Source organism: Cynocephalus volans, chromosome 1, assembly GCF_027409185.1.
Source record: "Cynocephalus volans isolate mCynVol1 chromosome 1, mCynVol1.pri, whole genome shotgun sequence".
NCBI classification, from domain to species: domain Eukaryota; kingdom Metazoa; phylum Chordata; class Mammalia; order Dermoptera; family Cynocephalidae; genus Cynocephalus; species Cynocephalus volans.
Genome location: NC_084460.1, coordinates 145,903,160 through 145,927,159, shown reverse-complemented (window position 1 = coordinate 145,927,159; position 24,000 = coordinate 145,903,160). Strand labels below are relative to the sequence as shown.

At 37.1% G+C, this 24,000-nt stretch overlaps 1 protein-coding gene across 1 annotated transcript in view; it reads left to right on the top strand.

Moving 5' to 3' along the window:
* EPHA6 (EPH receptor A6) overlaps positions 1 to 24,000 on the top strand; it is an 839,959-nt gene that overhangs the window by 574,223 nt on the left and 241,736 nt on the right. The window contains exon 8 of the mRNA XM_063078754.1: positions 23,767 to 23,875. Coding sequence (XP_062934824.1) covers positions 23,767 to 23,875 — 109 coding nt within the window. The remainder of the gene's footprint in view (positions 1 to 23,766; positions 23,876 to 24,000) is intronic.

Below are 24,000 nucleotides of genomic sequence, written 5' to 3'. Positions count from 1 at the left end.
TTTGCTAAATGGGCTGGAAAGAAAATCATTAGCTATTAACAGGTACTTATAAGTTGTAAAATGTGCGTATTAAAATGCTATGTTATCAATCTGGCTCATACCTAAAGGGAAGTGAGAAACAGGAATGAATCTATTTATCAGTACAGAAGACAGGCTTATTTTAAGCCAATAACATACAGTGACATACACAAAAATATGATTTCTTTGGTATATAAGCCATCATTCCTCAACTATAAGTTTTTATTTTTAATTTAGGAACCATTTTTCTCCCCTTTTGTTTTTTTCCCCATTTTGTTCATGCGTGCGCGCGCGCGCGTGTGTGTGTGTGTGTGTGTGTGTGTGTGTGTGTGTGTGTGGTGTGGATCTACTCTCTTAGCAAATTTCAAGTAGACAATACAGTATTATTAGCTATAGTCACCATGCTGTACGTTAGATCCTCAGAACTTATTCATCTCATAACTGGAAGTTTATAGTCATTGACCAACATTCCCCCCATTTCTTTTTCATTTTTGTACCTCTTACATTGCTTTGCATGCACGTGGCAAATAGAAGGCATTCAATGAATATCAAATAAATTAATGTTATCCAATAAATACTCAATGAACATACATCTGTTGTTTCAAACAATGTATTTTATTGCTCTACCTATATTTTCAGTATCTTATTTTTAGTATTTGTCTAGTGCCTATATGAGTTTTAATAAAAGGCAGCATGCCAAATGCTGAGGATACAAAGAAAATAACATACGGCCTCTGTCTTCAGGAAGCTCAACACTAAACCACACTAGAGACTTAATAACAGAGTTCCTTATTTATGTCATTCCCAATGTTTGATTTTAATTTGACTTGATTTGAGATAGATTTTTTTCTCCTATCAGCTATCATATAAATTACCTAAATTTTCCTGGAAAGCTGTTTGCCTTTACAACCTTGAATTCTTCTAGAGAGCAAACATGTTTCTTAGGCATTTCGAATTGCTCCAAATTTAGTAAAAAATATATTCTATGTATAATACTTGAAGAGTTAGAGCCGTTCTTCATACTACACAAATCAGCTTTATTGATTTATATTTCAAAGCTTCTTCTTAATGTCATATTTTAGTTGTTAGAAGAGCTTCAAGGGCAAAGTGAACAAGACCTAATTTCTCATTATAGCCACACTGAGGCTGCTGGGGGGGATGTCCCCCAAACTCTTTGAGGCTTGGTCCACACTGTGACAGTGACAAGAGGGTGGGAAATCCTACTCTGGTTGTTCAAAGGTGGGGCCTTGAAGAGGTAATTGGATTGTGAGGACTACCCTCATGACTGGATTGATCCATTCTTGGAATAATGAGAGTGGTTCTGGTGGCTTTAAAAGGAGGGTAGTCTCTCTCTGCCTCTGTCATTTTGCCATGTGACACCCTGCTTTGCTGTGAAGGGTTAGTACCCACCAACAAGTCTCTCACCAGATGTGTTCCCTGGACTTTGGACCTACCAGCCTCTGAAACTGTAAGCAATAAATATTGTTTTTTTATAAATTACGCAGTTCCAGGTATTTGTTATGAGCAACAGAAATGGACTAATAAAGAAAATTGGTACCCAGAGAAGTGGGATGTTACTTATAACACATAGTTTAAAATGTGGAAGAGGCTTTGGAACTGGTTGCTGGGCAAAGGTTGGAGGAGTTTGGAGGACTCAGAAGAAGACAAAAAGATGAGGAAAAGTTTGGAACTTCTTAGAGACTGGTTAAATGGTGGTGAGCAGAATGCTGATAGAAATACGGACAGTAAAGGCCACTCTGAGAAGATCTAAGATGTAAGTAAGAAGGGATTTATTGAAAACAAAGATCACCCTTGCCATGAACTGGCAAGGAACTTGGCTGCATTCTGTTCATGCCCAAAAGTTTTATGGAATGTGGAACTTAAAGATGCTGAACCAGTATATTTGGCGGAAGAAATTTCTAAGCAGAAAGGCATTCAGGAAACCGCACGGCTACTTACAACAGCCTATGCTGAGTTATGGTAGAAAAGGCAGGATGTAAAGCTGGAATTTATAATTAAAAGGGAAGCAGAGCATAAAGGTTTGGAAAATTTGCAGCCTGGCCATATGATAGAGAATGACAGCGTATATTCAGGAGAAAAATTCAAGGGTGCAGCCCAGTGACTGTTTGCTAAGGAGATTAGAATAGAAGGAAGGAATTATCAAGAGAATGGGAAAAAAGACCTTGAAGGCATTTCAGAGATCTTCAGGGCTGCTCTATCCATCACAGGCCCAGAGGCCTAGAAAGACAGATGGTCTTGGGGAATGGTCAGGCACAAGGTTTCCTCCACAAGTAGATTGTCCAGGGCCACCTCAGGAAGCTGCTTCCCACACCAGCACCCTGGCTGCTCCAGCTGTGGCTAAATTGGCCCCAGGTTTGGCTGGACCCACAGCTTTGGAAAATACAAGCCAAAGCCTTGGTGACATCCACATAGTGTTAAGTGTGAAGGCTCACAGAATGCCAGAGCTGTGGTGGCTTAAGAGCCTCCACCCAGATTTTTATGGAAAAGACTGGGGATCCAGGAGGAGATCTGTCACAGGGGTGGAGTCACCACATAGAAACATCACTGGAGCAATGCCAGCAGAAATGTGGGGTCAGAATTGCAGAGGAGTCATGTGAGTGGGAGCCATGAGAGCAGGACCTCCATAGAGATTCCAGAACTGTGGAACTACCAGTGCACAACGCCAGCGTGTGAGAGTTAAAGCATGGACTGAGACCAGGGAAGCCATAGGAATGGATAGGAATGGAGCTACCCAAGTACTTGGAGACCCATTCCCCACACCAGCTTGCAATGGATGTGGAACATGGAGTCAAGGTACATGATTTACCACTTTTGAGATTTAATGACAGCCCTGATGGGTTTCGGACTTGTTCAGGACCTGTTTCCCCTTTCTTTTGGCTTTTTTCACCCTTTTTAAATGGTAGTATGTACCCTAGGTTTTCTCACCATTGTACCTTGGAAGTAGATAACTTGTTTTGATTTCACAGATGGGACTTTGAACTTTGGACTTTTTGAGCTTAAACAAGTCAAGACTTTGGACATGAAATAAATGTATTTGTATATGAAAAGGACATGATTTGGGGGCCCAGGGGTAGAATATTATGGATTGAATTATGTCCCTTCAAACTTTAATGTGTTGGAGGCTTGGTCCCCACAGTGACAGTGTTAGGAGGGTAGGAAATCCTAGTGTGGTAGTTGAAAGGTGGGGCCTTGGAGATGTGATTGAATTGTGAGGACTGTACCTTTGTGAATGTATTGATCTATTCTTGGACTAATGGGAGTGGTTTTGTGGCTTTAAAAAGCGATTTAATGAGGTTAGTCTCTCTCTGCTCTGCCATTCTGCCATGTGAGACTCCTGTGTCACTGTCACTACCAACAAGGCCATCACCAGATGTGTTCCCTGGGCTTTGGACTTCCCAGTCTCTGAAACTGAAAGCAATAAATATTGCTTCTTTACAAATTACCTGGTTTCACATACCCTATTATAAGCAACAGAAACAGACTAATACAGAGGCCTATCCAGAACTGTAGTATGATTCTTAATTGTGGTTGCCCTCTCACCCTCATCTTTTGCATAATCATATTCAAGTTGTCTTCAAAAAGTTTATGGAAAGATTCATATTATATATATGAAATATATATAATATAAATATATATATATATATATTTTTTTTTTTTTTTCTGACCAGTAAGGGGATCGCAACCAGCACAGTGTCATCTGCACCACACTCAGCCAGTGAGTGCACCAACCATCCCTCCATAGGATCCAAACCTGCGGTCTCGGTGCTACCAGCGCCGCACTCTCCCAAGTGAGCCACGGGGCCGGCCCACATTCGTATTATATTTTAATTCTATTTTTACACAAACTTTTTGAAGTACCGTCATACAAAATTCATGAAGGCAATAGGGGGACTGTATTGTTGAGAATGCTTATAGAACGGTGTTTTAAAGTATTCAGGGAGCTTCAGCTAGCTGTAGAGTAATAATAATGATGATATATAAATGTGATTCTTACAGGGAAAAACTAGAAGCACATGGTGCTGAGGTGAAGTTGTCCTTTGGGAAGTCACAGACTGGAAGGATGACACAGCACTGGGCTTTGGTTCTTTTTATAGTCTTATTTCCCAGTTGAATTCAATCTACATGGTAATCCATCATTTTCAGAGCTGAAGAAAAATATGAGTTGAATGAAAGAGTTGTCAAAATGTCCAAGTCAGGTTAAAAGTATTTTATATAAAATACATACATATTAAATATTATATGTCTGTGTCAAACATAAAGACAGTCAAAAATTTTAAATTTGCACAGCTCCATTCTGCAAGAAAAATCATTTTAAATTACTAATGTAACATCTTTTAAATTTGTGTTAACCCAACAAAAGGCATTGTTTTTTGCTTTCTCTCACCATGAAGCCACAATAATGAATGGACAGATGTTTATCAAATAAATCCAACCAACTCTAAGAAGGTTATTGTCATCTCCGGTGGCTGCATGGGACCCCAACAGGTTTTTCCTTTCCCTAGAGGGTTGGGGCCAAACAGATTGCCCTTTTCTCCCCCACAGGACGTGGGGCAAAAAGAGATTCCAAGAGATGGGTGAGCACACCACTGCTCTCCCAGATAGGGAACAAACACATACTCACACAGCGGGGTTCTGTCAGGCAGTTCTGTTTATTGTAACACAAAAGATCATATTTATATGCTTAGCAGGCAGGGATTTCCAAGCTTAGGCCAATCCTTGAAAAGGTCAAATGTGCACGTGCCTTGCCTCTCTATGCTTAGTCCTCCCCCTTAACTTCCCTTGGGTGCCATCATTTATCTGTTTAGGCCATCTGCTGTTTTTCTTAGAAAAAGGGCACGGTCCCATAGTTCCCCCTTTTTGTTTTGATAGAAGGCTTGTGTGGTTGTGTCTGTTTTAGATTGTTCCCCCCCGTTAGGGGATCTTACGCGTCGTTGACTATCCAACCAAGCCGAGGCTGAAAGAAACTGTATTGGTCTTGTGTGGTTGTGCCTGTCTTAGGTTGTCCCCCCCGTGGGGGATCTTACCCGTAGTTGACTATCCAACCAAGTTGAGGCCAAACAGGAGATTACACCTTGGTGTTAATTTTTTTGAAGGGCCAAATTGACCCAAGGGTCTTGGGGTGTTGTTCATTAGCTACCTTTTCCACCACCTGGGTGAGCGTGGTGAGGGAGCCTAGGTTGTGCCTTATAAGGGCCGTTAGCCCATCCCACATGCATGGAGGGCCTGTTAAGGCGGATATTAGAGTGGTGAGCCAAGGGGAAGTTCTAAACCAGCCTTCAAACCAGCCGGAATTCACCTCTCTTTCCCTCCTACGTTTTTCTAATCCTTCTCCTAATTTAGCTAAAGAATCTTTAACAACGCCGGAATGGTCTGTGTAAAAACAACATTCTTCTTTGAGTGCTGCACATAATCCTCCTTGTTGCAGAAACAGCAAGTCCAAGCCCCTTCTGTTCATGTTTGGTTAGCCAGAGTGTGTGGAGAAGAGGGTGGACTTGCTTCACCAATCATGGAGAAGACCCCTAGCAGAAGATAAGCTTGCTTCATTGTGGACTTTCCTGGAAAACATAAGAAAGGTTTTCCTCAGGGTCGTTATCGCCCTGGGCAGTGGGTGAGAACTTGAGATTTCTGGCTGGCATCTATATAGGGTTGGGCTCGTTGAAAGGAAAAATACATCCAAATCCTCTGCCCATAGTTAAGAGCAGGTCGGGGGCTCTCCATTGTCCTGAAAGGGGATCTTTCCATCGCACCTGAATGGCAGGACATGGGGATTGGTTTGACCAGCGTTTTTGGAAAGCAGTTATTGGCTCATGTTTTGGAAAATTTAAAATATTTAAGGTAAATAATGCCATTCCTAACTCTTGGTGGGGGCTAATAATTCCCCCTTTTTGTTTTAAAAGTTGGTTCTTTAGATTCTGATGGTGACGTTCTATTATGGCTTGTCCCTGAGGATTGTAAGGGATGCCAGTGGAGTGGTGTATGTTCCAAATGGATAAAAAATCTTGGAAGGCTTTGCTACCAAAGCAAGGGCCATTATCTGTTTTAAGTTGACTGGGGAGGCCAGGTATGGCAAAACATTGTAGTAAATGACTTTGTGCATGTTTAGCCTCTTCCCCAGCATGGGCTGTAGCCCAACAGGCATGAGAATAAGTGTCAATAGACATGAAAATATATTTTAATTTTCCAAATGCTGGAAAATGAGTGGCATCAGTTTGCCATAAAACATTAGATTTGAGCCCCCTAGGGTTTACACCGGGAGGTTGTAAAGGTGGTACCTGTAAAGATTTACAGGTATGAACAATTTTTTTTAACTGTGAAACCTGGAAGGCTTGGGGTTATTCAGAAAAAGGTGGGAGTGGGCTTTCAAATTTAGCCCAATTGCTATTTTGGAGCAGAGTCTTATGACCCTGCTCTTCTTCCACCTTATCACCAAAAGGGGAAAGGTTGGGATAGAGCTTTGCACAAGGGGCCCCGTCGGCCTTTGGTTTGGACTGTTGATAACCCTTTTCACTAATTGTATTGTGCTGTGCTCGCTCCTCAGCAAAAGCTGTCCAAATGCACTCTGTATGCAGGGAGTCTGAGTCGTCTTTAGTGCTAGGCTTAAAACATAGTTTAAGGGCGGATACAGTGGGATAAAAGCCTAAGGGTGGCTCGACTCCCTGGTGGACTTCCCTGTTCTGAGTCAGGGCCTGAATACGGTCCCAGGTATCATATGAGAACGAATCAGCCGAGAGTGCCCAAGGTGCTCTAGGTAGAACAGCAGCTCAAGTTGTGGCAACAGTAGGGTCTGAAAGCTCTAGCCCCTGACTTTTTAACAAATACTTTAGAGCCTTAAGGGCTGGGTCACTGGGTTTCTCTTGAGAATTCCCCATGGCCAAAAACTAAAAAGGAGAAGACAGAGAAAGAAACGAAAGTAAAATGAAAGATACGACCTTGAGGCCGTTGGTACTCACCCCGGTAGCAGATTTCTCTTGAACGTTGTCCTTCTTTCTGAAGCTCCGCACTGTAGGTCAGGGCCTCTTCGTCACCCATCTTTCAGGATTGTGTGGCATTTTTGGCTGTCCTGTGGAAAGGAAAAGGTGAAAGTGGTATGAGTCACGGTCCTCACATGGCACATCAGCTGTTGGGCGTCTCCGGCGGCCGCACAGGACCCCAACAGGTTTTTCCTTTCCCTAGAGGGTTGGGGCCAAAGGGATTGCCCTTTTCTTCCCCACAGGATGTGGGGCAAAAAGAGATTCCAAGAGATGGGTGAGCACACCACTGCTCTCCCAGATAGGGAACAAACACATACACAGGCAGTGGGGGTTCTGTCAGGCAGTTCCGTTTATTGTAACACAAAAGATCATATTTATATGCTTAGCAGGCAGGGATTTCCAAGCTTAGGCCAATCCTTGAAAAGGTCAAATGTGCACGTGCCTTGCCTCTCTATGCTTAGCCCTCCCCCTTAACTTCCCTTGGGCACCACCTTTTATCCATTTAGGCCATCTGTTGTTTTTGCTTAGAAAAAGGGCGCGTTCCCATAGAAGGTCTGTGTGAAAAATTAAGAACCAGCTTAAGTTTTTGAGATACACTTTACCTTGTCAAAGGAAACAGTAGTTCAGTGAATTTAAATTGAGTACCGAGAATTCTTGGCAAAAACCACAGGAACCCTTTAAAAGATTTAGTTATGTGTAGAAAACCAAGCATGGTATATGTGAGTACATTAATGTAGTATAAAGATGGCCAAAGTAGCAGAAGATGGCAACCTTACCGCGAGATATAAAATAGCTGATTCACAACAAACTGAATTTCATATTCTCTATGCTTTTGGAAAACTGAGCATCCATTTAAAAATGTACTTGCACTACAGTTATTTTTTTTTAATTGGCTATCTTATATTTGCTGGATACATAACGAGAAAGCAGACCAAGTCATTTTGCAAACAATAAATTCCAGCATTTCTGTCAACAATAAACTTTGCAAGACTACTTACTGAAATTAGCATACATATGCATCTATCTATATATATACAACTGTATATATGCACACAAAGACATAATAAATATATTCTGCATTCATACACACTTTCTATTCCCATTTTGAGATAAAGGAATGAAATTGGTAGTTTTAAATATTGTTGCATAAATTGTTATCCTTGATAACAAGTATAAAGAATTTATTTTGAAATTTTATGTAGTTTGTTTCTAAATTTAATAAGATGAGGAAAGAAGTTAAGGGCACTTGAGATAAAGCAGTAAAAGCTAAAGCAAGCAGAAGAATATTTAATTGTTCAATTTATTCATTCACCCCTTCATTCAATCAAAACATATTAATGGATGGGCCAGATATAGAGGTAGGCACTAGGGATTTAAAGACAAAAAGGATAAACTTGTTCCCTGCTTTTATAAAAGCCAGTGAGAGGTTCAGAAACGTAAACAATATTATAATACAGGGTAATGTGTGATGTGCAGGGGAAAACAAGGAGAAAAATGCAAACAAATGTGTCAAGGACAGCTTTCAAAAAGAAGTGATGTCTTAAAGGAAAGTTTAAAGTTAAGTAAAATTTGGCCATGAAAGTGATGGGGGTGGGGGGTGTTGAAAGAACTGAGGAGCTTCTACCCTCTCCTGGATAGAGAGATGGTACTGCCCAGGTGTAGAGATCAAAGAGAGCATGGAGCTTTTCAGTATGGCTGGAACTGTGACTTTCAAAATGTGGGCCCTGAGCCAAAGGTGTCAGCAACACCTGGAAACATGGTAGAAATTCAAATGTTCAGACCTCACACCAGACCTAGTAAGCACTAGGGAGGGACCCAGCAATCTGTTTTGACAAGGCCTCCCAGTGATTCTGATTCACTCTGCAGTTAAAGAACCAGTGGCTTCATCAGACAGCGTAAGGGCAGGGGTAAGGAGTGCTGTGAGGAGCGATCCTGGTACGAGAAATACAAACGTGAGGCTGGTGGAGGCCATGCAGTGCTGTCCCTTATCTTGCTAGTGAGGCTACAACTTCCTGGGTTCCTATTTTTCTCCCACCTATCTGTGGTTATATAGACAGCCAAGCCAGTCAGAGCGAGCTTTCCACAACTGACTTTTCCAGGACCACTGTAACATATCTAATTATTTCTTCACCTTCTTCTTATCCACACTAAAAATAAAATCTTCAAATCTCTTTTTCACTGTCACTCCTATAGCTGTTATAACTTCCAAATTCCCTAGAGACTATATGGCCTTAAGAATTCACCTACTGAAGGTGCTGAAACTTTGGGAATTAATTAAAATTCTAAAACATGCTTGCTTTCTGCCAGCATGCAAACCTGCATATTGCCCCTTGACAGTTCATATCTGCTCTCTGAACTTTGAAGACACAGTGAATTATGACCTGCTCACCAGAGCCTCCTGAGAAAACTGGAGCTAAGCCATTCCATGTCAAACCTTCAGAGAAAATTGGTCAGTTACAGAAATCCTAGAAATTAAGTTATCTGGGAAACTTCGTGAATATAGATAGCATAGAGGGAAAGGTGATATGTTAGTAAAGCAAAATTAGATACCAACACTAATATGGCACTCAAAGGTGGCACTGGCTTGTCTCAGGCTAGGTTACTTGGTTGTATGTTTTAACTGGTGAAGCCAGTTAACTGTATGTTAACTGTACTAGTTGTACTATATGTTAACTGTATTAGTTAGTTGTATGTTTTAACTGGTGAAGCCAAAATGATTCATTCAAAGTAGACAACATGGTTCTGTTGGCTCATAAGGAGTCTCCTTTCTAGATGTTAATTCCTCATCAATAAAATAAAGGGAATATGCTAGATATCTTTCATTGCTCTAAAAGTGGGAAACTTCCTAGTGGAGTATTTAAGGACATGGGCCAGACCAGTTTGAATAGGCATCCAGATTCTGTCAATTTTCAGGTATTAGGACCTAACGAAGGCAACTTCATCAATTTAAGCTTTGGTTTCCTCATGGGAAAACTAGAAAGTTATTCACTTGTTTGTACAGTCATTCATTCAAAAAATATTTGTGAATAGCCACTCTGTATTAAGTGTTGTTCTACGTGCTAGAGATATAGAAGAAATAGACAAAAATCCCTGCTGTCCTGGAACTTACATCATAGAGAAAAGAGAGAGACAATAAACAAACAATAAGAAAAATATTCAGTATATCAGGTAATGTAGAGCTGTGATGCGTTGCCAAGATCCCCGTTTTGGGACCCAGGCATTTATTCTCTCAGCTAGTGGGAGTTCTGCCTGCTGAAGGCTCACAGCTGCAGACATTGCCTCTGGCCAAAAGAAGCTGTTTGCCCCAGGATCATGCCCTCTCCCCAGGGGCAGCCAGAAACAAAGACTGGTCAATGTGAGGTACAAAGCCCCAGCCCCACTGCTTCAATCCAGGACCACTCTGCAGGGCCATCTCATAGCCACCTACCTAGCTCATAGCCACCTACCCCACGATACATTTTTAAAAATTAAATAAGTATCCATCTAACAGATTCTCTTGCACAGAAATAAGCAATCCAAAGAAAAGCAAACTTCACTACATATGGAAAACTATATTTTGGCTCAGAGTAGTTATTAGTTATGCTATTACTTCTTGAATATAAGCCCAGAATATCTTGTTTGAGGAAGGATTTTAGTTTTTCAATTTACTGGACAGATATAGTTTTGAGAATATTTAAACTTTTATAAAATCACATTTTTACCTTGTATGACTGGAAAGAAGCCTACTCCATTCTTTTCCAAATTAATCCAGGTTGCTCCACAGACAGACAGAACACGGAATCTTGGAAACATACCAAGGAAACTTGGGGCTTTCTAATTACCTTCAGCACATTCCTTTTTTCTGACATGTTCTGTATTGCAGCTCAAAATGCCTTTTGAATTCTTCTAAATCGTTGACAGCTAATTCTCATTTACTAGAATACTCCCAAACATATGTGTAACTAATCTAATCCATTAATATCACTCACTAGGAGTAAGAGAGAATTACAAAGATAGTCAAATTTCATGTCCTAGGAAGAAAGCTTAAAGTTGTAAGCAGTAAGTAACACGATTTTCCCCATGTATGTGCTGACATGTCTAAATTGCCCTTAATTTTTATAAGGATGCTTTCTTACAAAGCTTGATTAAATAAATAGAGGAATGTTGATTTTTATTTGCATTTCTCTTCTCCCTAACAATATTTGAGGCAGTTTAAAACACATATACAAAAGTGTTTCATACATTAGAACTAGAAGTAGAAAATTAGATCCATAAAAATAAGAGGGAACAAAGTCTCGTTTTGATAATTATTCCTGCAGATGCACCACACACGCAGTCAGAGGGCAGAGAAGTTATCACATATTCGTGAAGCACAAATGCTGCATGAAAGATATATAGAGGATATTGAGGATAATGGCCACAAGCAGAGTTTTTTCAAAAAATGCAAGGTTTTTTTGTTTGTTTGTTTTCACGTAATGTTTTCTGACTCCAACATTGGACAGAGCCAATGAAAAATCACCGATTGAAGATGATTTTTCCAGGGTGGGAGTGAGGGGAGGGAGAAAGGAAGGTTACTGAATACATTCCATGCATACAGACTTCAAAAGAGAAAATATATCTAGGAAGTGAATGAAAAGAATCATCCTCCAAATTTTTTTTTACTGAACATTTTGTGTGTTAGGAACTTAAAAGTATAATACCCTAATATGACCCTTTGATTGCAGGTATTGAATACATCATGAGCTAAGTTTAGCAGGAATGTCCCAGACTAGGCTTCAAAAAGGATTGAAACAAGAAACGGAAAACTCAAAGACAAAGGCAGCCAATCTCTCTTTTGCTTTCTAAAGACTAGTTTTACCTGTGAATTTGTTCATTTAGGAATAAATATCTATGGCTTACAAGTTCACATGCCCCTTAGTTTGAACCATGTACCCCAACTGCCAAACTGATTATGAATCTTTATCCCAAATTCCTGGAAGAGAAAATGTGCTTGGTCCAGGTCGATTCAGGTCTCCATCCCTAATCCACGTCATATGACTGAGTGCCAGAGACAGAGAACAATCTTCCAAGGCCTTTGCCTGTGGATGGAGGCAGTTTTCAGAGACAAGGCTGAACAGAAACACCAGGGGATGGTTACTAAGAAGTTTGAGGTTAGTCTTTAATGAGGGCTTACAGTGTGAATTTTCAATTTTTATATCAGTAGATGATGCAAATGGTATAAAAAATAAGGTGAAGCGATATAGAATTCCTTCTTCTATAAAAGTCAACTAATATTTTTGCCAAAGTAGAAGTGAAACCTCCCCACATTTGCACTGCAATAGGCTTCCGGCAAAGCATAGATTGTCCTTACGGAGCAGATTTAAATCTGCTCCCACAATTAGACATGCTCTAGATGAAAGCCCAGAGTCCCACCCCACAGGACACTGTGAAAAAAAGATAATTCTGGCCTGGAAATTTTTCAAAGCAGGTGTTCCAAGTCATCAAAAAGAAACCTGAGGAGTAATGCTCTCATGGAAAAAGTTATGTTGAGCTGCATAGCTCTGCAGCATGCTTACTCGGATACGCTACGTAAAAAGTAGGCTTGTACAGAATGGAAATAGCTTGTCTCGTTGGGTAGAGTTTTGATCAATTGACTTTTGTGTGCCAAAGGAAATGATTTTGGTTTTGATAAAGCTGATGATGCCAAGTCTTTCTGGCAGCAGTAGGCTAGCAGAATTATTTGTATACTAAAATCAATTCTAGTTTGAAAATTAAACCCATACCATCAGCATCTACGAAAAGGCTTATCTTTTTTTTTTATCTACCATGATGGCAAATACCCAATTTGTCTAAAATAAGTACTATATCTTAAAGATATTAGTTTAAAAATTAAAAAGGAATAACTAAAACACAGGACTGTTTTGCATTACATGACATTGTGAATGGATATGTCAGGAAATATTTCCCCTTTAGTTCAGCTTTAGAGGTGAATTTGCTCCCACAGTTACAGATTATATAGTATTCAGCCTCAATTTTGAGTTAACTTGATTCCCAAGGCAATGAAGTCAAAATTTATTGAAAGATCAATATGCATATCAAGCAGTCTTATTTTCTTGAAAATAATAGTAGTAAGTAGTAAGGTAATACTGCGCCTAAAACCCTTTTGCTTCTATTACAAAATATTTACCTTGGAAACCTCACACACGTGGTATAAGGAAAAGCACAGCATAAAAAACTGAGATGATTCTGAGAAAATTGATGGAGCCATAATTTTGTGGTATCATGGGTGTGGCCCTTTTAAAAATCCAGTAGGCTCCCTTTAAATCTCTCCAAAATTGATGCTGGTGATCAGTTAGAAGTTATTTGAGCTAAATAGTTTGGTTTTCTTCAAAACAGCTTTTAAACAATGACCCAAAAACTTTCCTTAGAATTTATTCACTGCCAGGGGATGATCAAATGAGTTTTGGCATATAGAAGGTTCCTGTTATATCTCCAGGCTCTAAATTACTTCAGGCAATACACTTGGGTCCATACAGCTAAGAGAAATTGGCCTCCAACACTGATGGTGATCTGGGCTTCCATAGCTACTTCTACCAAAGCCATATAAGAAACAACTGCAGCTCAAATCGTGTTATCATCAACTGTGAAAATTAAGTAAAAGCCTTGCACAGGAATTTATTTAGCTCCAGTATTTTGATTTTAACGAGTTTATAATTAGATGGGTTTAAATTGGGCAGATTCTCCCACATTCCGATTTTAATATGTTGTCTTGCTAAACTTGCCAGAAATGTCTGCTCATTTGTTTTCATTTTTTTTTTTTTTTTTGCACTCATGCAGTTTTTATTAAATCAATACATGATATCCATTAAATATAGGACAGACACAACTGATTTCTCTCCTAAAATTATCGTCTATTAAAGAAAAAATAAATTGGAATCTCTCCTGGCAGAACATTTGATATTCTTTGTATAGAAAAGGATTGTTTTAGGAAGGTAAAAACATCCCCTTTCCATTTCACAATACTATTCCAATCCTGTCTACTCAGTTATGGGGCAGACCAACACCGGAGGCATGTTCAGCATCAAAATAAACAGAAAATAGTAAAATTTAGGTAGAAAACACCCAGCTCAAGCATCCTCATAAACAATGAGAAGTTGCCAGTATCTAATTTGGAAATATAAACACCCATTTGTAATCCCCCCTTCCCCTCACATTAGGATATACAGACAGTCAAATTCTTTCCTCTTGGTCCATTATATTAAATAGGAATCTCAATTTCAAATGAAAAAAAAAAAAAAACTCAACTGGCTTAATGATAAGTGGGACTTTATTGCCTCATGTAAATGAAAAGTCAAGGGGATAATGTGAGATTCAGGCCAAATCCAGGATCTCCAAAAACATCCTCAATAATTTCTGTCTCAGTTCTGTTTCCTTGTGTGTTGAATTTATTGTCAGCAGGGTCTTCTCATATATTTGCAAGAGTTTATATCTCCACTAATAATTGCAATTTTGAGTGAATTCACATCTCCATCTACTCTACTTCTGAACCCCAGTATTAATGGTAACTTGAGGAAAAAGCAAGCATGCTGACTAGTGACACTTTATATATTTTCATGATCTGTTCCTTTCATATCACTCCAACTTCCTCTTCTACTTTTTAGTCTATGTCTCAGACATCTCAAAGTATGTATAAACAAGTCCTGAGGACATATCTCTGCACTATTTGTGATGATGTTTCTTCAAAGTGGAATATCCCAATGTCTACTTACCACAAATTTCTTCTAATCATTACAGATTTAACTTAAGAACTCACCTCCTTTATAAACCCTCCTTTGCTTCTTCTTATCGAGGTTGCCACTCTCCCACTCTTCTCTGTGACCCTCACACTTACTTCCATCTTATCAACAATTTTACTATATCACAATTAAGGTTTACACATAAGAGAAACTTCTATGAAGGACAAAAAACCACGCTTTAGTTTTCTTCATCTCCCAAACCCTATGTCACAGTGTTTAGCACATTCTTAATGATGGATAGGTTTGTTGTTTTTGAAAGAATAATGAGTCAACAAATGAGAACTTTCTCAAGAAAATTTCTAGAACTTGTCCTAAATAAACCAATGGGTGCTTTATAATAGAGATTAATTTTTTAAAATTCTAAGTACATCGTTGAGTTTATAAGCCTAATGAAATTTGTGATCTCTAATGGCTATACATTTAATTACAAAACTCTACCACAACCACAGTAATTGTTATATTAAGAAGCTATAACCTCAAGAGTATAGATATGCTTACTAATATATAAATACTCACTATTAATATTATGATAAATGATGAATAGTATTTGAAACTGAACATCATTGGCTCCAGGTCAGCGATCCAGGAAATTTGTGAAATTTACAAGAAAATTCTATTCTACACTGGATCTTAAAAAAAAAAAAAGGATGAAACATATATGTCTAAAGACATAAGTATTTCATTTGCAAATGAAATAAGTTCTCAGAGACCTATCTCAACTGCCAGTAACAATATGAAATATAGACAATTACAAATTAAACCCTTGACAATTACAGTTTTGACAATAGGTCCAGATATTTAATTGCCTCAATCACTTTTCTTTGCTCTTTGAAATTTGTCACATGAAGGCTACCTGTGGCAAGGCATCCTGACCATTCATTAATGCACATAGAATCTCTTTTTTAAAAACAGAGAGAAAGTGTTTTATTATGCTACACTACCTGCTTCTGCCTCTCCATCAAGTTGTACCAAACTCACATTTACCAATTATCCCTGTGCCATTTCACATTTGTATCTGACAAGTAGATTGAGGTCATCAAGAAGAGGAAATCTTGAAATCTTTGGTGTCCCAATGTAGCCAGTTAGATGCACTGAATCACATTGTTTCTGGAGAAGGGGCAGAGCAAGAGAAGAAAGCACAGCAGTGAAATCACCTTCTGAAAAATGTGTAGTCCCTGCTAAGGGTCTCTACTTCAACAGAAATGACCCATGAGGATTGTTTCCATCCCGCTGAGAATTTAGCAATCAGCTTACTTGAGTGGAACAGAGAATCTCCTTGTCATTCTCTCTTTTATTTCTAATCTGAAAAATATTTTTCCTGTTGGTAGAAGGTTTCACATATTGAATGAGTGTAAAGGAAAGATATTAATACAATACCATGTTGATACCTCTTCCTCTAAATATTTACTTTATTCAAAGCCTAGGCAGAAATATTTGGGGAAAAAAATGTTTAACTCATATTATTTTCTGTTAATTTATCTCTGAACATACTAAATTTTAAAATATAAAAAAAGTGTAAGGGACCATTTATAAAACTAAGATGTGTTCAAGTATTTATATTACCACACAAATCAAATGAGAAAATTATTCTTTAGCCAGGGACATTTTATCCTTACATCTAGAATGTGTTTTTTATTCCTTCTTCACAAACATACATTTACTATTACCTGTACTGTGTAAGGCTTTATGCTAATCTCTAGAAAGATAAAGTTAAAAGATATTATTTCTACCCTCAAGAAGCTTACACTATAGTTGAGATGTGCCAAAAAACTGAAACCCTCAGAAAATGAATCATTTTTGATAGCTGAAATTTGCAGCCAGAGGTTCAGTCTTAAATGTATTATTTTTATAACTTTTAAATATTTTGGAGAGAAATAATTTTCTAACCATGCACCTATAAACTCGTGCATTTTAAAACAAAATATATTGGAGTTATCTCAGTATTTTTAAAATTACTTTGGATAATCATGGTAATGTATTGAGTTATCATATACTGAGTTCTTTGGGGCCCATTGAATTTTGTAGGGCTAGTTTATCCTAAATTCCTGGCTTCTGAGTAGTGTACATTTTGGAATCTCATGTCAGATTTTCAGATTGCGCGTCTCTTCCATCAGTCCACTTTGCAGTGTGCACTTCTATTTAACTGTTTCTTTTTAGACATTCACTCCCTCCCCCACCTAACTTCTAATCTATTGCTACTATACTATTTTGTGAACTGGTAAATCAATAAATATCTCTGAAATAAAAGTGTGAGGCTCCAAAGCTTTTTTAAAGGAGTAAACTGTACATTCTTAGTATGTGAACATCAATCAGGTGTCTCTTCAGAAGATACACATATATATATATTTGTCTTGCTTTCCTATGGCTCAACTGCATTTCACATAATTGAGGCTGCAATCCAAGTGACTTCAAATAAATGTGATAAGATATGTACCTGAACTAAGAAAAGAGCAGTGGGAGTTGGAGAGAATGGGGATGAATCTAAGAAATACTTAAAAGGTAGAAATAACATAATCGATGATCAACTGGAAGGCAAAGGAGAAAATTGCATGAGGGCTGAGTCCAAGGTTTCATGCCCAGACATCTCTGAGAATGGGATACCCACTGGGAAGGGGTGATTTTACCCTCTAGGCAATGGGGAAGATTCTAAATATTTTTAGGTATTATTTTGACGGATAATAAATCTGACCACGTAATGTGGGTTGTATTTGGAAGAGACACTATGGAAAGGCAACCTAATAGAAAATGATAAAACTAGTCTAGTTGTGTGGGGCTGAAGCCCGACATTATGCTGTGCCAGTGGTTATAACAAGATGATATAAAACATGATGAAAAATTTGACTCTATACTTGGAGTTATAGGGAAAGGCAAAAGCAAAGATGATTCCATGTTTTCAAGTTAAGGTGACCAAGATAATAGCAACATCATCCACAAAGTCACAAGATCGTATTCATCTAGGAGAAACCTTTCCTCAGCTTCCATTTTTATCTCATATTCTAATTCTACATGAGCATGTGGTGTTGAGATTGTGCAGATTACTTAGTCTTCCTTATATATTGCTAGATATCTCTCTATGTCTTTATAGATATAGACAGATATCTAGCATACATTTAAGCCAATTCTGATTGCTATATGCGACCTGAGAGGAAAATTTTTCTGTACTGGTTCTCAATAAACCTTAAAATTAATTTACTGGATACTGTCAATCCATTACTTTGTTGATATTTATGCTGTGCTAAAAAAAAAATCATTTTGGTGAAATGATGAAAATTTATTTCACTGGGCAGCATTTTTGAAAAGTAGTTTACTCAAAGAAATCATGTAACTGCTGTCTTCAGTAACTTTACAAACATGTTCATAACAGAAAAGAGTTAACTTTAATAAGCTATTCCATAGAAAGTAACACAGAAAGTAACAGATCTTACTTTGAAATGTAAATATAAACTGGAATAATCTTGATTACAGGGAGATAAAATCATATGCCTCCATAGAAGAATTTTTTTTGGTTTAAAATAGCCAATTTGTTTTTCTCTAACAATTTGTTTTTCCTAAAGACATGAAATCTATTTTTTTTGAAATAAGAAAGTGTCTGGATTCCAAGTAAAAAAACGTCTCTTTTTTCTTTTTAAACAGAAAAAGTAAACAAATCTCTCACTTAATAATGTCATCCTGATTTATGCCAAGCACTGGCTGAGTGCTAAGTCCTTCTTCAGTAACAATTTTGCAACTCTTTTTGGGTAATTGCTTTCTCTTAATGAAGTCTACTTCTTTCCAAACCATTCCAAATGAAATATATAATTTTAATATATTTATCTTTTTCTAAGAATACAACCTCATTCCATTAAGCAAAGGAACACTTCCAATGAGCTAGTCAAAAGTAAATTTTATTTCTTACCATGGACTTTATTGTGGTTCTTTTTAAGGATAGGCTTGCTCTTTATAGGTGCGAATTACATGAGTAAATTATAGATACATTTTCTCCTACAAAACTAATTAGAAATAAGCTTCTCCTCTGGATTGAAAAAATGAGTAGAAAGTACTACTGACATGTTTTCATAACAGAGGAATTTGCAGCTATACTATGTTTTTAATGGAGTCCATTTGGTAGATAATTTTATGATTTACCTAATTGTTTGTCTAAGTGTCTGTTTAAATGAATCGAGTCAATGAGGCCTCTAGCCAAGGAACATCTCTTCCTCTTTCTCCTCCTTCTTCTTTCAACACATTATATTTTCCAGAGTTCCCTGTCAGCTTATTCACTGCAATGGGACTGCTTAATCTCTTCCAGTACTTTCCAGTTTCCCTTTAATAATTATCTTTTAATTTTTTGTTCGACGTCTATCTTCCCCACTGAGCTATGAATCCATGAGCACAGTAGATGAGCCTGTTTTGTTGAACACAGTATCCCCAGTGTCTACCCCAGTGACTAGCATGTGATATTGGCTCAATAAACATTTGTTGGTTAAACTAACAAATTTTGAACCTCAGACTCACATTTCTGACTTTAATCTACTCAACCTGGTAAAACGTAGAGGTCTGAATTTTCTAGTACCTCCTGCCTTCCAGAAAGTGCTGTCTCCAACCGTACAGAATAATTGGATTCATCTGATTAAATCAGTGTTCAGTACATTCTCTTTACATACATTGTATAGCTACACTTCATAAATCTTCCTCACATATCACGGGGAGGGTAGGAATGTGAATTACTCCTAAGTTAATTCGACCTTCTCTTACCAGAATCATCCAAAGCAAATAAGTAGTCTTTCAATCCATTCACTCAAAGGAGTATTTATTAAGCTTCTACCACCTATCAAGCCCCATAGGTTGGATACTATATTAGTTTCCCAGGACTGTTGTATCAAATTACCACAAACTAAGTGACTTGTAACAACAGTTCACAGTTCTAGAGGCCAAAGGCATTCTCCTTCCAAAGGCTCAAAGGGAGAATCCTTCCTTGCCTCTTCCAATTTCTGGGGTTTCCAGACATCCTTTGGCTTGTGGCTGTATAACTCCAATTGCTGCCTTTGTCTTTACATGGCCTTCTCTTTGTCTTCTGTTCTGTCTCATATAAGGACACTTGTCATTAGAATTGGGACCACCCGTTGAATTCATGGTGATCGAGAGCCTTAACTTACTTACACCTATAAATTCCTTTTTTGAGGGGAGGAGGAGAGATGTCACCATTTAACCCACTATAGATATACCATCATGAATAAAGTCCCTGCACTCATGGAATTTGCAGTCTAATCAAAAAGACAGAATACCAGAAAAAAGGAATTTTAATAAAATATGATAGCTGTATTGGTAGAAGTAGTTTAAGGGTTTATGGGAGCATCTGTCTGGGGACCTAACCAAATCTAAATAACCAGAAAAAAAACTTTCCAAATGATGGGATCTTTATGAAGTACACAGGAATTGACCAGAAAGAAAGAATTTCTTTCTAGTCAGGTTTTTTTTTTTTTTTTTTTTTTTTTTTTTGGCTCATTCAAGAAACTGGGAGAAATTCAGTATGATTAGAGAATAAGATTAGAGTATGATGAGATGAATCTGGATACATATGCTATAGCCATTTGTAGAGAGCCTTGTTAACAAGGTTAAGGGCTTTGGAGTTTATGCTGAGATGAAGTCAGAGCTCTGTGATGGACCAACACTAATATGATAAAAGGCAGAAATTATCCCTGTCAGAACCAACAGCTGCAGCACAGGTCCTGAGTGTTCCTCTTATTTCCATATGGCAAATCTTGTTCTTTTCAATATTTGATTTTAGCCTTAATGGATAACATGGTAAAATTGCTCTGAAAGACTTTGACAAGAATATTTAATTCAACATTCACGTTTTACAGAAATGAAGCCAAGGTCAACCAAGGCTATGATTGTCTTAAGACAACCAAAAGACCTGGGTCTGGTAGGTCTTCCTGTTAGTGAAAATGGCAGTTTCAAATGCTGACAATCGCATAGGCTCAGAGTCAGGCAAATCAAAGCTGAATTGCCAGCTTTCCTTCGTTCAAGATGTGTGACCTTAGGCAAGTAGTTAAACCAGGAATAATAATAGTACCTACTTATCAAGATCATTGTGAAAATAAATTTAATAATGAATTTGAAGCTCTAGTTTTAGCCACATAGTTTACTATTAAATAAATAAGGACCATTGTTGATGAAGATAATGATGTTGATGTTTCATAATCATCCCAGCCTCATCATTTGTAGCATTTTATTCCCAGTATGTGCCTTATTAAAAACTCTTATTTTCAAATGACTTGTATATTTTTATATAGTAATGTATTGTTTAACAATGGAGATATAGTCTAAGAAATGTGTTGTTAGACAATTTTGTCATTGTGTGAACATCATAGAGTGTACTTACACAGACCTAAATGCTATTTCCTGCTACACACCTAGGCTATATAGTCCTAGACTATCAACCTGTACAGCATGTTTCTGTACTGAATTCTGTAGGCAGTTGTAACACAACGGGAAGTATTTGTATATCTAAACATATATAAACATAGAAAAGGTACAGTAAAAATACACCATAAAAAAATTTTTAAATGGCACACCTGTATAAGACACAACAATAAATGGAGCTTTTGGTACTGAAAGCTGCTCTGGTGAGTCAATGAGTGAGTGGTGAGTGGACATGAAGGACATTATCATACACTACTGTAGACTTTATAAACACTGTACACTTAGGCCACACTAAATTTATTTTTTTAAAAAGTAATATGCTAGGATGTTACTACAGCTACAATGTCACTGGGCAATAGGAATTTTTCAGGTCCGTTATGGGACCATCTTATGAGACCTTCAACATATATGTTGCTCATTGTTGACTGAGACATCAGTATGTGGCACATGACTGTATTTTATTCTCCAAAGAGGAGTGTTTAGGATGCCTCGTATAGAGGTTTAAGAAAAACTTGTACAGGAATATGCATCTTTTGAAGTGTCGCAACCTAATATTCTGTTATTCAGTTAAAATTTTAATAGAAGCAAAGTTCATAAATATATCATCACAAGTTTGCAAAAGTAGTCATATTATTAAAACTAGCAGTTTAAAAACTAATTACCTAAGACACACAACACAATTCTATAACCAACTTATCTGATACTCAAAAGGCACCCAAGTACATAATTTTCTCTTCCACCTGAACTTTAAATACATTGTCTCAATAAATTGCTAGCTACCTGACTACTGTGAAATTATATACTCCAGGTTCAAAGCTCTTGAACTATATTATATATTTTACAAATAAAGCAGTTGCTAAGTAAATAATGTTTTCTTTTTAAATGTCATCTTCTTTATCTTCAAAAAGTTAGTGTTGTTTTCTTTCTATAACATCTATTTCTTGCATTTTGTTATTCAGTAATTTTCAGTGAGAAAAATGTGACATTTTAGAGCACAACATTAATTCCCATGATATCAGTGCTATTTTGAAGATTAGGGAATTCAGTGAAGACCTAATAAAAAAGCTTCAGTACATTATGTATTGGATAAGATGCAACTATTTAACTTGTCTCTGCACATATGATGAGTTAAAACTCAATATTATAATAGACTGCCTGAAAAATATCTTGATTAAATCGTAGTGACTAAAATCTAATTTCAAGGTTTAGTAAATTTCTTTTACTGAAAATTGAACATAAAGGACTACTGCTTTTATTTAGATTTAGATTTCTTAAAATGTCTCTGAATTGCTGTGACTGGTTTCTTACTGATGCAACAATAGCATTTAAGGTTCAGATATTCTCTAGTACACATGTAATTTTTAGGAGGGTGTTATTACTCTGGCTATAAATTTGCACATAGTATACTGCATACTTAATTCCTAGAAAAAGATGTACTTCTATAGAAGTCTTAAAGTACTCAAGTTTAATAAATCATTATGGTAGAGAATTACGCGGTTTGCTTTTCAGTGATATACTTTGATTCAATTTCCTTCTTGTAACAGATGAAATTAATAAATGTTATTTATTTATAGTAAACAAAATAAAAAACAAGCTTTATTCATGTTAAGAGATATTAAAGGGTTTGATTGATTTAATATTTTAGAATATTGATAATTAACTGAATTATTACTATGAGTTATAATGCTCTATGTGAACTTGGACAAGTTCTTTAACTTCTCTCTACTTTCAGTTTCCTTACCTCTATTACTGAGATATAGCCCATCCCATCCCCCCAAAATTATATCAGATTAAAGCTTCAGTAATACAGAAAATAAGTGCTCATGAATTAATTGAAATATATTTTAAAGATAATATACTTTAAAATATTATTGAATATTATATAGTATATTTATAATATATTTTAAAAGATTCCTGGAAGATTAGTGAAACATGCAGCCCTTGTGGTTTTAAGATACAGTTTTGTCAGTGAACAAAGTATTATGTTGTTACCAAATGCTATGTGGTCTTTCTTAAAAAAAAAAAAAGGAAACTTCCAAATATCGTTTATTCCAGTTACTGCCAATCAAACATCTAAGCACCTACTACGCAAACTCTTGTGCTATGGAGGTAGGACTTTATAACTTTAACGTTTAAATTAAGCTCTATGAAATATAAGGAAGGTCATTCTTAAAAAGGATTATACAATAATAAATAAATAAATAAATAAATAAATAACAAGGAAATAGACACCAAAGGCGTCTGTAAAGCCTGGTCTATTGTCCAACGTGTTTAGGAGGAAGTAAAATGAGGGATTATAAACAACAAAATCCTTTAGTTCATTTGCTGATTTAATTTTGCAACATATACTTAATCTTAAACTGTGAGTTACTAAGAATCTATCTACATTATTGGTATTTTTGTAAGAAAGAAGAAAGGCTTACGTTGTAGGTTATAACCTCAACTCTTGAGCCCTTAGACAAAGCTTGTTTATTTGGAGTTTGCATCCTATATTCCAAACACTGAAATAAAATTTCAAGTATATATTAAGTTGTAAAATAATGTGGTAGTGAAGTAATGTCACTCAGGGAAACGTTAGTCTCGTGTCTGTGTTTCAGCTTCCGACCTGGCAGCAGAGCAAGGGCAGATTCTGGTGATCGCCACCGCGGCTGTTGGGGGATTCACGCTCCTAGTCATCCTCACTTTGTTCTTCTTAATCACTGGAAGGTAATCCACGCAAACTAGATTATTTCCAAGATTTGTGAATAACCACCCCATGTTATAGAACTGTGATGTCTTTATCAATTAAATATTGAAACCCTCCATATTAGAATTATCTTAATTGGTTTTAT